Genomic DNA, 16,020 nt, shown 5'->3' with positions numbered 1-16,020 from the left:
TAGCACTTGAGGAGAATGGGATCAAAGGCTATGGGGAGAAAGCAGGATTAGGCTATTGAGTAGGATGATCAGCCATGATCGTAATGGATGGTGGAGCAGGCTCGAAGGGTCAAAAGGCCTCCTCCTGCTCCTATCTTCTATGTATCTATAATGTGGGGAAGTGTGAAGTTATCCACGTTGGAAGGAAAAATAGGAAAGCAGAGTATGTTTTTAAAATGGTGGTAGATGTTAGTATGCTGAGTGTCCTTGTACACATCATAAAAGTCAATGCAGCTACAGAAAGCAATTAAGAAACCCGATTATAAGTTAGCCGTTATTACAAAGGGATGGGAGTATGAATAAATAGATCTTCTACAATTGTAACAAGCTTTTGGTGAGACTACGGGTGTGGTCCTCGTGCCCGACTTGGTGTCGAGGCAAGGCCATTGAATCCCGTGAGAGGCCTTTATCGGGAAACGGGATGCTCAAAATGTTTTGCGAGATTTAACCGAGTCTCATGAGATGTCGCGACCTGGATCTTGCTGGGTGAGATCGAGATACACATTAGACTCTTAAATATGCTCTTGCTGGATTCTCCCTGGGCCCAGGATTCGGTCGCACCTGGGAGATCTCACAGGGTGCCGTTTAGTAGTACTGTTCCATACAAACTAGGGCCAGTTGTAACCTGGTGGTCCCAGGTGGTCAGAGTGCCTGGTGATACCTTGGCACTTCCACCCAGGCATCCTGACACTGCCAGGCTGGCAGGGGCACTGCTCAGGTGCCAGGCTGGCAGGGCCAAAGTACGCAGGTGCCAGGGATCAGGCCCAGGCCAATAAGAGATGGGGTGAGGGGAGGGGCTTGAGGGTCCCGGAAGAAGTAAATTGAATGAAATGGAGCTCACCAGTGCAGGAAATGATGCAAGTGTGACCTCACAGTGCTTTCCTTGTCGAGGGCAAAAAACATGGCAAAGTATCATTGGATAGAAGGGTCTTCTCGCCATTGCAAATACCCCGCTAAGCGTGCCCAAAACTGGACATAGTAATGTTTCAGTTGAATTATGCCCCACATCTGGACCAAGAGCAGTTTTGGTCTCCTTATCTAAAGAAGGATTTACTTATCTTAGAGGAGGGCAACAAAGATTCGCTAGACTGCTTCCTGGAATGAAAAAACTGTCCTATGAGAAGGGATGAGTAGACTAGGTCTATATTCCCAAGAATTTATAAGAGATGATCTCATTGAAGCATATTCCTAGGGGCTTGACAGGGTAAACACTGGTAGGTGTTTCTCCCTGGATCAGGAGTTCAATCTCGGACAGTCTCAGAATAAGGACACAGGTAACAAGAAATGTATTCAAAGGATTTTGAACCATTGGAACTCTACCCCAGCAAGCTGTAGATATTTAGAATTCAAAACAGAGAATATATTTTGGAGATTAAAGGAATTAAAGGAAATGGGGATATTGTGTGAACAACAGGCAGACTTTTAGGGTGACAGAGTCGACCTTTGCACTTAGCAGCATCATAGATCAGAGTTGAGAGCATAGAGCAGAGTTGAGCGCATCAGAAGCCACTAGTTATCAATTTAATTGATTTTTCGGTACATCGTCAATCACTCTCATACATTGCAAGACAATATGGCATCCCAGATTGGTATATTAACATTGTCAAAACCTTGTAACTGTGGCTTCAACTGCTGTGCCAACTCCCTCAAGATCATTACAGAAAGCCAGCAACTCTCCCACTATCCTTTTCACTGGGTTATTGATTTCATGATGAGGAAGGATTTCACAGGTGACATTACCCTGCTGGCTGAAGAATCAATCACGCGCTCCAAGACATGACAGGACAATCTTGAGAGTAGCAGAGTTATGGCTGATCTATGCATCAGCTGCGAGAAGGCCAAGACAATGATGACTGAAAAGCAGTAAGAACCAACCCCCCTCCATCAGCATCATTGGGCAAGAGGATGCAACCATTTCCACCTAGAAAGTGAGGGTGACGTCAACATCCACACAAGAATTGGCGAAGCAGCATCTATTCCAGAGGCTTCACACGGTTTGAGCATCTAACACCATCAACATGGCGATGAAGTTGCGACTCCACATTTCCATAGCAATAGCAGCCACCATCTATGCCAGCGAGGCATGGAAGACAACGACAAAGTTATCACATAAGTTGAATGTCGTTCACCAGTGCTGCTGACACAAGATCTTGAGCATCACAGAGATGGCATCATTGAGGAAGTGCTACTGAGGACTTGTCTGAGGCACCTGCAGGACATTGTGGCAGAGAGACAGCTGATGCTGGCAGGCCACATCCTTTGCCTCCCAGACATGTGCCCCACCAGAGTGGCAGTAGAATGCACACCACGAGGCAGAAGAAGATGAGTCTTCCAAAGACGAACCTGGTGAAGTACATTTAAAGAGGAATTCCAAGAATGGGACACCACCTGGGCTGGAGCGAAAAAGATTGCAATGGAGCAGAGCTGATGATGGAGTCTTGCTGACCATTGCCCCACATGGCATTGGAGGAACTAAGTCTAAGTGATGGCAAAGGAATAATGCCATAGCAGCCGAAGAAGTAGTGGTGGAAAGTGTCATGTCAATATGGGTATTACTTCTTTGTCATAAGCAGAGTACCAATGACATCACTGGTAGAATGTACTCACTGAACCATTGTGACAGAGGAAGTTTAATCAACCATCTGTAAATACAGTCAGCAACACACACTGGAACAAGTATTTAGCCAGGTATAATAACTCTTCCAAGAAATTCTCCCAGTTAGGTCAAACAGAAAATAGCAAGTGTCTAAATGTTTTAAATACTCACATTATGCCCAAATGCAAAATAGATCATCTAAAGTGTAAAATGTTGATATTTGTATAATTTGTAAAATTGTCTTTGATTTTTTCATTGAACTGTTTTACAATTTGTAAAAAAGACAACACCAAGTGTGGCAAAAACATTCATTTTGTTCAGTTTTGTTTAACAAGGTAACATTCTGTTCAAGTTAATTATAACAAACTATTTTTAATCACGAACAGACTGACAGCTCTTTTATTCCAAATAACAGCACCATTAAGTACACAAGTGAAAAACATTTATGCATTTCTTAGATTACAGCTATTCACAGTCTGGATATTATTACAATACAATCTGTGTAGTGATCAATGTAGTGATCTACAAATGTGTGCACACACCTCTGTCAGCACTATGTTTAGAGTTGTGCCATTGTTGCTCTGCACTTTCAGCTTCAGTGCCATATCAAGAATGTTGTTATGTCGATGCCAAAAGTAGAAACCAGGGCTAGTGTTGTATAACTCAGCTCACAAAATGTTCCTTCTATCAAATAAAACTCAGTGACAGCTAGCACCAAAATTTCATGAATGCCCCATCATGAGTTCTCTTAACCTTGGTGAAAAAAATCTCAGCAGTAAATTGCAGCTCTTTATATATGTGTTTGACCACATATGTTTGGAGCTTTGCCATCTCTCCAACATAAGAAAACAGTATGACTGGATGCTCCCCATTTGGTATGCACATGTTGTCAACACTGTCCTGGTAAGTACAACAGCAGCATTAGGCTGATGTATAAATCTGCACTATTGCTGATTTAGTCTGTAAGGTTTAATTAAATGATAATCTTAATCTTTCTGCAGACAGGCAGTATCTTAAAACATTACACATCCTGTCTTAAATTTAGGAATCAGCAGCATCACCCTTCATTCACAGTTATCGGTGAAATATCAGAAAGAGTAAAGGTATTTTTAAAATTCCATCATTAGATGAAAGCTGAATAAAGGTGATTAGAGTTTGTAAAAGTTGTGATTGGTTTTGAAAACAGCCCAACAGAAAGGAATGCCATTCTTCCACTGTATGGTATGTGTGCTCTGCCCAAAGGCGGGTCCTTGACTCATTGCTAATGCTTCATCCAGAGTGGTTTTCTTGGCAGGTTTTTTGTCACTGCTGTTTGTCGTTGCCTCAGGTGTAGGGCGAAGAGGCAGGTCCCAGTCTACCTCCGCCAGAAGGGAATCAAACCCACATTGTTGGCATTATTCAGAACTACATATGATCTGTCTAGCTAACTCAGCTAACTGACCCCACCATTACTCAAAGGAATCGGAATTATTGTGGGCAGCAGCATTTCAAAATTAGTGTCAGCATTTATCTCATGTTTGGCTGGTGGGAGGCAGAGGACAGAGGTGAGAAGAAAACCAAATGTATTAAAATTAACTGACTTTTTTAAACTAACATAAGCATATATATTTAAAATGAGGGAAAAGTTTCAAAAAGTACATATTTCTTTAAATTAAATACAGTCTAGGAAAACAAAAACACCACAGGGTTCTAATACAAAATAATTTCTCCAGAGTATATGAGTGCAACATTCAGGCACAGCTTGTACATTCTAGTTAGCTTAGCTTTCATTTGTCCAGTAAAGAACAAGTTTGAAAAAAGTTCCGTACATCTTTTGCCCTATCTTAATTGATAAGCAATAACACTGCCATATTTTTCAATAAGTGTTCCTACTTCCTTAAAAAAGACTGTTTTTTGCTGCAGGTGATGAACAAAACTTTGGGTGTGACCAACGATCAAGCAGTCAATGGTGAAATCGTTTCACAAAAAAAAATTTTCATCACAGTGGGGGTGGATAAGGAATTTGAACATCCATTTTATGCAACACTCAATAGGCATGGAACATTCAAAATCAGGCGAGATGGAGGAAAAAAGATGTTTTCTTTCTTCCCACACTAATCCACTTCTTCAAAACAGACCCATAAGGCAGCCTGACAGGAAGTGGAGGGTCAAGAGGAGAAATGGGGTTTGATGGGAGATAGTGGGTGGGAAAGGAACAATTTGCTTTTACTTCCTCTTCTGACCTCAAAATATTTTATTTCTTGTCCCGAGCATAAATGAGTGGCCCTTTCCAAAAGTGGGCAATGGTTTTTTAAAAAGTTATCCTACTGATTCTATTTCACCAGATGACATTCACAAATTAATGAAAAGTTCTCTCTTTTTCAAGCTCAGAGTACATGACAGATTTAATATCAACTATATTACTTTGGGTGTTAAAACAAAAATCGGAATACAAGTAAGAATACTAGAACTCATTACCTTCAAAATATATTTTGGGCAACATGTATAGAAATATTAAAGTAATTCGCTATGCTATAAATTGTGTTTAGTGCTCAGAGAAATTGAGATTTCCTCAGTGGAGCAAAATTGTTAACTTCACTGTTAAGCGTTTTCATTTTGCATATTGTGTTCAAAGTCAACTTTGCCCTCTGATTTGCCACACAATGAGATCCACACTTCAGCTACATTTTTTGGAGATGGTAGAGTGTAAATTTCCAGCAGCAAACGGAAAGTGGAGGAAGCCAGTCCTCTTCATGACTGGCTACTTACTAGCAATGGCAAATGTTGCCCAACCCAACCCTTCTATGATGAGCAAGGGTGTGCCAGAGGCAACCTCAAATAAAACAAAAATAAATAATGCACTGCTAATTTCAGGAGTTTTCTTTTAGTCAAAATATGAGACTTTACAATCACACATACATTTAGAACTGACACGGACATCCAATGACACATCTGTCCTACCGTTCAGAAAAACATTTCCATTGTGTAAAGGGTCAAAGCACAATGCTTTCAGAACTCACAATCCTTGGTAATGTTAATATGGCAATACTGAACAACCCTCAAGTCTTAAATGATAATGAAAATTCTTAAAAGTACATTTTAAAAACAATGCTGCTTTTGAAGGAGCCCATTTCTTAATTGGGTCGTTTTCTATCAAACTATCAGCACATAAAATTACATAATAATTACGACACAGACAGGCCAATCGCCCAAGCAGTTTGCATCACCATTTGTCCTCTAGTGAGTAATAGTTCTAATCATATTCCCCCTTCTGTGATCCACCAACTCAATGTAATCTTGAATGCTGACATAGGGTTAATGGTTGAGGCAGAAACTAATAGTGAATTCCACAGCCTCTCAATACTCCTATGAAGAACCCACTCCTGCCTTCAATTCTAAATATCTTAATGTATGTCCTCTCGTTCTTGACTCCTCAAGTTACTGAGAAGTCTGCTTCCATCTATTCTGTCCCATCCTTCCATAATTTTAAATACCTCCATATTTAATTTTGGATTTTCCACAGAATACTCTGGCAATATATTCCCTTTGATAACTATGATAGCACCTCTGCGCCATAATATTACTATCTGCAATAATAAAAAAAACAATATTACAATGTAAAAAAATACTGGAAATTATTTTCTGAATCAATATTCAGGCCATGTTATTTACAGAATCATGTTGATGGTTCTCAAGAGGAGAAAATGTTAAAAAGGGGTAATTTTACTCTTCAGTAGACAAATATATTTCATATTGAAATTAAACTAAATTGTGTTCCAAAAAGAGGCCTACTTGGAGGATAGATGTATATAGTAAAATAGTCTGGCATTTTCATGTGCTAATTTCAGCTCAGTCGCAAGCAAATAAGTTTCAGTCAGACATCAGTCCTAAATTCACATACTTGGTTTGTGCAATGCCCAATTATCACAGCAGTGAAATAGCCTCAGACACAAAGCAAGATATACAATGATAATCATAATAAGGTGAAAACTGCAGTTCATTGCAAGGTTCTGTTTCAGCAAATTGCCAGGGCCATCAATTCAAATAAAGAGATGTTAGATTAATTAATACTTTTAGCTGCCAATATATTTGGAAGAAATCAAAGTGAGTCTTGATTCAACAAGTTCCCTTATTACCGTGTTCTGCCAAGCTACCACTGCAGCTGTTTATTTTTTAAAAACATTTACTATCATACAGCACATTATAGGCGTAAAATATAGCAAGAAACTTCATTTTTGAATTGTATATTTTGTGATGGCTAGATAGTATCAAGTTGATTAGATTTTTAAAAGGTTATTTTAAAGGCCAGCGGTTCTGTGGAAAATCCTGAATGACATCATCCTATTCAACTTACACTGTAGAAGAGGGAAAATAAAAAGTATAGCTTCTGCCAGCAGCACAACTGAAAACACTTCAGAATTTTCCACAATACCGCAACAAGTGATTTAGAACACAAAAGGTCAGTGTTTGTGAGTAAACTATTAATGACATGAGACTGCTATGCTTGATGTAAAGTGCAAAGAAATCCAAAACAACAGTTGAGGGTACAAAATGTTGCTGCCAATATTATAGTATTGGCAGAAATTGATGCACAGTGATTACAGGAGTTGCACTTTATTTTGTAATGCCCTCCTAATTTCAGTTTAATCTATTAGATTCAATAAAAATGATCAAAAGCCCATCATTAAACGGAAAAGTATATCAGTTGAAAGAGCAAGGTGAATTTGGCACAGCTATGTTAGATATTCATGGATAACATCCAAAACTGTTTTATAACAAATCAATTTGTTTTAATAGCTATAATTAATAGAATGTCTTTCCATAACTGTCTTATGAATATACCCAATGAATATATGAGCAAACAAAAAGATATTTAAACCTGTTCTCGAAGGCTATTCTGCATTACAAATTAGTAAAGCTTAATAAAATGAAAACTCAGGAATATGGCAAAAACCTGACTGATTGTAAATAAATCAAGAAGAAAAATGATGTGCAATGACAAATGATAGTTAATTTATGGACAACACAAAGGAAATTGCACTACTTGAATTGGTCCATTGTCATTAATAAATGGAGTGCTGCAAATTAGTAATAACATCAGAAATGCCCCATAAATATTTCAATAATTTTGAATTCTACCTTGACTAGAATATAAAAGCCAAGTCAAATAGATGGGCTTCACTATGGCTCAACATGCACCAGTAAGGTGACTATAATTCACAAATCCATTAGTACACTTGTTTGATTTAGTGATCAGTGAATAAAAGGGCGTTTTCCATTTCCGGTGCTATTCCTGTCTTTTCAATGATTGACAGTTAACATGTTGGCCTGAAAACTACAGCATTTGAAAATGCTGGAGGTAATTAACACGAGGAAAAATCATCCCCTCAGAAGAAATATGATGATTCAGTGCTTTCCACTAACCAATTCCACATAATGTTACATTCTAATTACAATGGTTTAATATTTAAAAACATCAGTCCCATAACTAACACTAGTATATAAATGCAGCCCTGAAGGCTTATCCAATTTATATAAGCTAGGAAGATTGCAGGTTTAATGCTCAGTCTGTACTGAATTAGTCAGCCTCAGTAAGGACAGAGGCATAGAGGACACTGTTGACCTCGGGTGTTCTCCAGCATGAGGATGGGATTACAAAGAGTATTTGTTACTTCTCTAAATCACACTCAGGAATTGCTCCCGACAGTATTCATGGATTCATGCAAGTCAGAGAAGAGCACAGCAGTTTGGTGACACCAGACATGAAAGAATACCATGTTGATGCTTACAGTCATACATGATTAATGGCCCCCTTGGGTAGGAGAACATTGTGCCTGTGAGAATGTTTCTCAGGATGAATCCAAACCTTCAGAAAAAGATATGAAACAGTGAAAGAGAAAAATAATTAAGTTGAAGGAATATTTTATCTGACTGCTAAGTATAGCAACATCATCAATATTTTATAAAATTAATGCTTTATCAATTTAGGACTTTGCTGCATAACATATAGACAAAATATTCCCTGATCGTTTTGAAACACAACTTAAAATTTACAGAGGCAGACCTAAAGAGCAAGAACAAAACAGTTCCTGTACAACAAATCAGTTATACAGTATGTGGTTCAACCAGTAAAATAGGAAGACGAATAAAGAGTAAAAGGTGAATGAGCTAGTTGCGTAAATTCTACACAAATGATGAAAAGCATCCTCTGAGGGCGGGAACTGGGGTGAGCAAAATATGTACCATAGGGTTATTTAAAAGGACTTAATGATCACATGCAGGGCTTAGAAGAAAATGCGCAATTTCCATACATACTAACCACCTCAATTCTCGAATGTAAAATGATTCAATAAAAACCCATTTAGCACCAATATATTGTTTGAAGCAGGGGACCATCAAGACCTTAATAATTAAAAGCAAATAAAATACTGCATCACCTACATTTGAAGTTACTCTTTCTATTAAACTATTAATACCAGCCTTCATTGTAAGAAGCAGCAAAATGGCAAATTCCGTGCATCAAATGAGCATTTGGCAGAACTATCTCAAAGCACAGCAAAATTGAAGTTGATAACTTTTTCAATAATTCTAGCTATCATAGTGTTACTTTCACATCTGGAGCATAAAAGCTTTCTACGTTTGTGTGTGCGTGTGTGTATTTTTTAAACATCAGCCTTCCATGCTGAAGTCCAGAAATTACCTTAAGCTTTGGTCAATAAGGTAAGAATTGCAGGAATTTTCTTCTCCATCAGATTACCCCTGCAAACTGTCAGCTTGATTTCATGGATAATGTTCACATCAGATCTAATTAAAGTTGCAACAGTTCAAGTAGCTGATGCTTCTGCCTTCACCAGGCAAAGGAGACGCTACATTATTGACCAGTGTGTGCTGCTTCGCCTCTCCAATCAACTGGCAAGCAAGGTCAAGGAACAGTTTCTCAACATTGTCTGACTCTTTTGCTGATGTTTCCAGGTAATGCATATTCTGAGATTCTGAAAATTCTTCAGCCCTTTCTCTGGATACTTCTCGTTTCTCTGCTAAATCGATCTTGTTGCCTGTGAATTGGAGGACAGAAGTACCAGTTAAAATACAGTTGCACAGCCAAGTGTCATTGCTAGAGTGTCAGAGTTGGCAGAGTGGTCGGACTTTTGTCTCCCAGTCAGAAAGTTGTACTGCAGGTTCCAAATGATTTGAACACAAGGAGATCTGAATTTCATAATCAATGATGATACAATGGCACTCACCACTGACCTTGAAAAAAGCTACACAGAAAAGGCTGTGATCTCCATGTCATGGATTTCATGTGTCCCAACATTATCATCAAGCAGTTTAAGCAGCCAACTGCACTGACGAATTCTCACACCCACAAACCAGGATGGAAAACATACTGATTATACTCACTTATAAAAATTTTCCAAAGAAGAAAACATTGGGACATACGCATTTGAAGCTGAAATATCAAATAACCTTTAAAAAAAGATAATTGTAAAGAAAAGTAAGAAATTATAATGGGAAAAAAATTGACATTACACAAACAGATTTGATTTCCAGGGCCAAAAGGCCCGTCCTTGCCTGGTAGTTATGACGTAGTCTGTTGTTAAAAGCTCAGTCACACCATTAACAAGGTATAACTTTCTTCGGGGGTTTTAACAGTGATATTATAGTTTACATTTATATAATATAGAAAATCCAAAGTTTATGTCGGGTCAGTGATTTCAGAAGATTGTCATCTGTGCAGACATCAACAAAGCACCTGGTGGAGGAGCACCTCGATTTTGGTGTTTAACTGCACATGTGTGGATATCAGAGGTTGCTGTCAGCTTCACAAGGTATGACAGCAGGCACAGTTTCACCATAATTTCAACCCCAGAACTGGGGCCATTAACAAGCCTGAGAAATCATTGCAGTCTTTCAGGAGAAAGGTTAAACGAACGCATCTGCCCTCTCAGAGGGATCTAAAAGATCCCATGGCGCTATTTGAAGAGGAGGGCATGTATTGGCCAACATCTATATAATCAAAGCAGAACTTGATTATTCAATGAATTGTTTAGGACACTGTGCTCTGCACAATATACCACAAACAACATTGTCTGCCATGTTTTGCACCATAACAGTGATTATACTTCAAAAGTTCTTCATCTGAGGTACTTTGAAGCACAGGGAAGGTGCCATAGAAGTCCAAATTATTTACTTGCTTCAAATAAAGAGGATGACAAGGAAGAAAAACAATTTCCATGAGGAAGACTGTCCAAATGAATACTTTTAACCCAGGCAGATGCAAGATATTGACAATTCTACTATTTTTTGGGGTCTGTAAATTTTATTAATTTTAGTCCTCAACACTAAATGGTTCAGTTTGAACTTCTGCTAGTGAGACAATGGGCTGTCAAAAAAGTTGCGATGCTCAGCAACTGTTGTTCGTGAGAAACAGACATTTATTTGTTTTATAACTTATGTTGCCCAGTTGCCCAAGAGGCTGCATTCAGAAGCTCTGAGTGAAGAAATGACTAAAAGTAATTTGTTCTTAGAATGACTGTCTAAACAAATCGTTCTTGCTTTAATTGATCTGTACCAGAAGGAAACCTTTATTTTGTGATATTATGTTAGGAAATCTTTTTAACATTTGTCCTAAATGGCTTTAGTAATTGTCGGAATGGGTTAAAATATGTTGACAAGAGGATGTGATTATGTTTGTAACTGCTCTGTATCTGGAGGAAATGTGTTATTTCTTCACAATAGATTGAGGCGCCCAAACAAGTGATGAACATTTGTCTTTAGTCCATATAGCTCTAGTTACAGATGTGGGGTGACATGAGATGACTTGCACCCTATATCCAATGGAAGAGGTGAAGTTCGACTATTTCCAAATAAGGGAGGAGGAATAAGGAGACTGGGGGATAAAAGTTGGAAAATTAGAACCTTTGTTGGCACCGTGTTACCATGGCTTCTGGGATAGGACTCTCCTGGACACACTTCAAAGTCAGGGGCGGCACGGTGGTCAGCACTGCTGCCTTACAGCGGCAGGGACTCAGGTTCAATTGCAGCCTTGTGAGACTGCATGGAGTTTGCACGTTCTCTCCGTGTCTGCATGGGTTTCCACCGGGTGCTCCGATTTCCTCCCACAATCCAAACATGTGCAAGTTAATTAAGTGGATTGGCCATGAGCAATGAGCAGGGTTACAGGGTTAGGCTGGCGGAGTGCGCCTAGGTAGAGCGTGCTTTCAGAGGGTTGATGCAGACTCGATGGACCAAATAGCCTCCTTCTGCACTGTAGGGATTCTATGATGAGGAATGCCTATGTTGGCTTCACTGCTTTAAGTATATATAAAATATTGCTTAATAAGTTCTACTTGATCCATAAATACTAGTCATTCGTACCTTGTTAGGTCAAGAACAAACTGAAGATTCTGCTGTTAGAAATTAAGAATTCGAATCAAGAGTTGTAATTTGAAGGGATTTACACCTGAAAACATGAAAATGTTGCACAGGGTTAATTATATGCTTCAAAAAACCTTGGCGCGATTCTCCGGAAAGATTTCTAAATGTGGAAGCGAGCAGGAACTGCTGCAAACTCTCTGCCGCTCGGCCCAGCGAGGCTGCCAACACAATACAACGTTAATTGGTCCTCTTAACAAGGCCCCACAGGCTTCATACTGCAAATGGAGGATGGCCAGCTGATTCACCAGGGCCGCGCTTGCCATCTCCCCTCCCACACCACTGTGAACCACATGTGCGGCTAACGATGCCCTCTCTGTGTCTCCGCAGGAGACGCTGTCCCACAATCACCAGGAGAGGGTCCAGACTGGCGGATGGGTGCTGGACAGTAGAATCCTTACCACCTTCAAGGAACGGGCTTTCTAGGTTACGGGGAGGCTCAGGACAGAGCGGTCACCAACGCGGAGGTCGGCGCACGCAGCAGAGGTGAGGATCCACAGGGCCCCACCCGCAGGATCTGTCAAACGTGAGTTGTTAATGGCATACAGACATACAGACTCAGCTGCCCCTCCCACTGACTAGGTGTTCGTTCTCCGGCAGGCCCTCCAGCCGACAGCGTCAGCCCATCCGGGGTTGTCATCCCAACCCTCCCCCACTTCCCAGGAGATCACCTCGGAGGAGAGCTCAGAGGATGCCACAATTGATACGTCACAGCTGTCACCCCACCCTCCACCAGTGCAGAGAGACACACTTCGTTGAGCAACGTTCGTGGTCAGGCTTCTGGGTCACATTCTGGTGAGCACCACACTGTCGCTGATGCACATCAGATGGCAGGAATACCCAGAGGAGACAGCAGTCAGAGGTCTGCTGGATCGCAAGCACAGCTGGGTCCCAGCCAGATGCTGAGCCACCCAGGCTATCCCGGAGCTGCTAGGGTACGACCGTGATGTCAGAGGCTGATGTCAGCGACGCAGGTCCATAGCAGGGACAGGAAATGTCACTGGCAATGCATGGCACTGAGGCCAACACTGCTAGAGTGATGACCGCAGTGGAGAGTCTGGTGCATGACATCAGCAGCATTAGTAGATGTGTTCAAGACGTGGCACGGTCAGTGATGGCCACGGCTGACGGACTTGGCAGAATGCCCAACTCGCTGCGGGACGTGGCCCAGGCTGACTTTGATGAGGCGCCTGAGGGACATTTCCTGGTCTCGGATGGGAATGGCTGAGGTGCTGCAGAGTTTATCCCAGTCTCAGGTGAGCATTGCCCAATCACTGAGGAGGATCGCTGAGGGCATCGGCACTATGGTGCAGACATTGGGGTGCCAGATGACACAAGGGCAGCCAGGGCTCAATCCAGCTGCCGCTCTATCCAGAGGTGAACATCTGAGTCCTTTTGGGGAGGGGAGAGATAGTGGGGCGGCACCATCGGGAAGATGGTGCAGTGGTGTATACTTGTACGAGAAACGTTAAAATACTCTCACCACAACTGGTATGATGCCGCTGACTCTTTGTTCCACAATGCGGGCTGACCACCAATCCCAAGCCCCAACCCCACGGACACGGTGTTCTGCCCATCCCCCCAGGCATGGGTCCTGCCCTCCCCCACCCAACAGTGCACCCACCCTGCACGGTTTCCACCCCACAACTCCAATACACCCACCGGGGTTGCACCCCCCCAGTTCATGTCCCCACCTCCCCTCCAAGCGCAAGGACAGCATGCCCAGTGTCCCCGGGTTCATTCCCCGCAGCAGCCCTTCCACCAGGTTCATGTTGGTCAAAAGGAGTACTGCTCGATGCCAGAATGGCCACTTGCTGGGGAGGCGGCTGGATCACGGGAGGCCGTTGCTTATGGGGTAGCTCCCGTTAATTGTATGGAAATAGGGCTTAAGTGGTGATTATTGGACTCTCACTCCACTACAGCGGGATCCCGATTTGCCTACATGAATGGGCCAGTTACATTGCAAATGGTTTGGCACCCGCCATAGTTCTCTCTTCTGGCCTTTCCTGCTATTCACCTCTCACTTGTGCGCAACGAGGGCACTGAATCCAGCCCCTTGTGTGTTGATTTTGATTGGACATTATTCTTGCCATGTGTCAGCGGAGTTACTTCGCATTACCCCAAACCATCACTCCCACCCCTGCCTGAATGGAAGTTGTCAGATCGAAACTGCACTTTACCTAAAGGGGCTTGATCATTCCTATATTTGTTCATCGAGGTACAAAACAACCTTGATACTCCCTACCATGGAAAAAGAGTTTGTACTTACAATTAAGGAGTGGAACTATAATGGCTGCCAAAGGTTGGTGATGGCAGATGGCATCAAGGCCATCTGGCTGCTATCCAGATACGCTTGTCGAGAAGGGAGTGGGAGTTGAGAGGCCGGGTTGGGGGGAGGGGGGGGGGGGGTGGATGAGAGGCCGGGGGGGGGGGGGGGGGGGGAGTAAATCGAGAGGCCAAGGGATGGAGGGAATGAAACGTGGGGCCGGGGGAAGGGCGGAATGGAATGAGAGGCCAGGGCGTGGGGTGGGGGCAGAAATGAGAAGGGGCAAAATGAGAGGGCGAGATAAAAAGTGAGGCCGGGACTTTGGGGGGGAGAAAAAGGGAGGCGGGGGGAAAAAGGGAGGCGGGGGAAAAAGGGAGGCGGGGGAAAAAGGGAGGCGGGGGGGAAAAAGGGAGGCGGGGGGAAAAAGGGAGGCGGGGGGGAAAAAGGGAGGCGGGGGGGAAAAAGGGAGGCGGGGGGGAAAAAGGGAGACGGGGGGAAAAAAGGGAGGCGGGGGGGAAAAAGGGAGGCGGGGGGGAAAAAGGGAGGCGGAGGGGAAAAAGGGAGGCGGGGGGGGAAAAAGGGAGGCGGGGGGGAAAAAGGGAGGCGGGGGGGAAAAAGGGAGGCGGGGGGGAAAAAGGGAGGCGGGGGGGAAAAAGGGAGGCGGGGGGGAAAAAGGGAGGCGGGGGGGGAAAAGGGAGGCGGGGGGGAAAAAGGGAGGCGGGGGGGAAAAAGGGAGGCGGGGGGGAAAAAGGGAGGCGGGGGGGAAAAAGGGAGGCGGGGGGGAAAAAGGGAGTCGGGGGGGAAAAAGGGAGTCGGGGGGGAAAAAGGGAGGCGGGGGGGAAAAAGGGAGGCGGGGGGGAAAAAGGGAGGCGGGGGGAAAAAGGGAGGCGGGGGGGAAAAAGGGAGGCGGGGGGGAAAAAGGGAGGCGGGGGGGAAAAAGGGAGGCGGGGGGGAAAAAGGGAGGCGGGGGGGAAAAAGGGAGGCGGGGGGGAAAAAGGGAGGCGGGGGGGAAAAAGGGAGGCGGGGGGGAAAAAGGGAGGCGGGGGGGAAAAAGGGAGGCGGGGGGGAAAAAGGGAGGCGGGGGGGAAAAAGGGAGGCGGGGGGGAAAAAGGGAGGCGGGGGGGAAAAAGGGAGGCGGGGGAAAAAGGGAGGCGGGGAAAAAGGGAGGCGGGGGAAAAAGGGAGGCGGGGGAAAAAGGGAGGCGGGGGGGAAAAAGGGAGGCGGGGGAAAAAGGGAGGCGGGGGAAAAAGGGAGGCGGGGGAAAAAGGGAGGCGGGGGAAAAAGGGAGGCGGGGAAAAAGGGAGGCGGGGAAAAAGGGAGGCGGGGAAAAAGGGAGGCGGGGGAAAAAGGGAGGCGGGGGAAAAAGGGAAGCGGGGGAAAAAGGGAAGCGGGGGAAAAAGGGAAGCGGGGGAAAAAGGGAAGCGGGGGAAAGAGGGAAGCGGGGGAAAAAGGGAAGCGGGGGGAAAAAGATGGGGGGAGGGAGCCAGGGTGCCTGGGTGGCAATGCCAGGGTGCCCGAGAGCCAAGGTGGCACTGCCAAGGCTCAGGGGCGAGGGGGGTCATGTCCATGAAAGGAGGGTGGATGGTGTGCATGGCAGGTAAGTAGGGGCCTCTGTGAGATGTGATAGGTGACGGGTGGGGGTCTTGGAAGTGGAGCCTGTAAGAGGGCTTGGGGAGGGGTGGGGGGCGCGGGGTAGTGCCCATGT

General features: G+C 43.9%; 1 protein-coding gene across 3 annotated transcripts in view; it reads right to left on the bottom strand.

Annotated features, from left to right (window-relative positions):
- Positions 1–2,653: 2,653 nt before the first annotated feature.
- Positions 2,654–16,020, bottom strand: part of rab30 (RAB30, member RAS oncogene family) — a 120,629-nt gene continuing 107,262 nt past the window's right edge. For 2 of the 3 annotated variants that reach the window (XM_072476545.1, XM_072476544.1), the window contains exon 6: positions 2,654–9,669. In XM_072476545.1, the coding sequence (XP_072332646.1) occupies positions 9,419–9,669 (251 nt within the window). In that variant the 3' untranslated portion in view covers positions 2,654–9,418. Of the gene's footprint in view, positions 9,670–11,992; positions 12,078–16,020 lie in introns of all 3 variants that reach the window. The other variant, XM_072476546.1, reaches the window with a different exon arrangement.

This window comes from Scyliorhinus torazame, chromosome 15, assembly GCF_047496885.1.
Source record: "Scyliorhinus torazame isolate Kashiwa2021f chromosome 15, sScyTor2.1, whole genome shotgun sequence".
Lineage (NCBI taxonomy): Eukaryota > Metazoa > Chordata > Chondrichthyes > Carcharhiniformes > Scyliorhinidae > Scyliorhinus > Scyliorhinus torazame.
The sequence above is the reverse complement of the archived record's forward strand: the minus strand, read 5'-3'. Positions and strand labels throughout refer to the sequence as shown.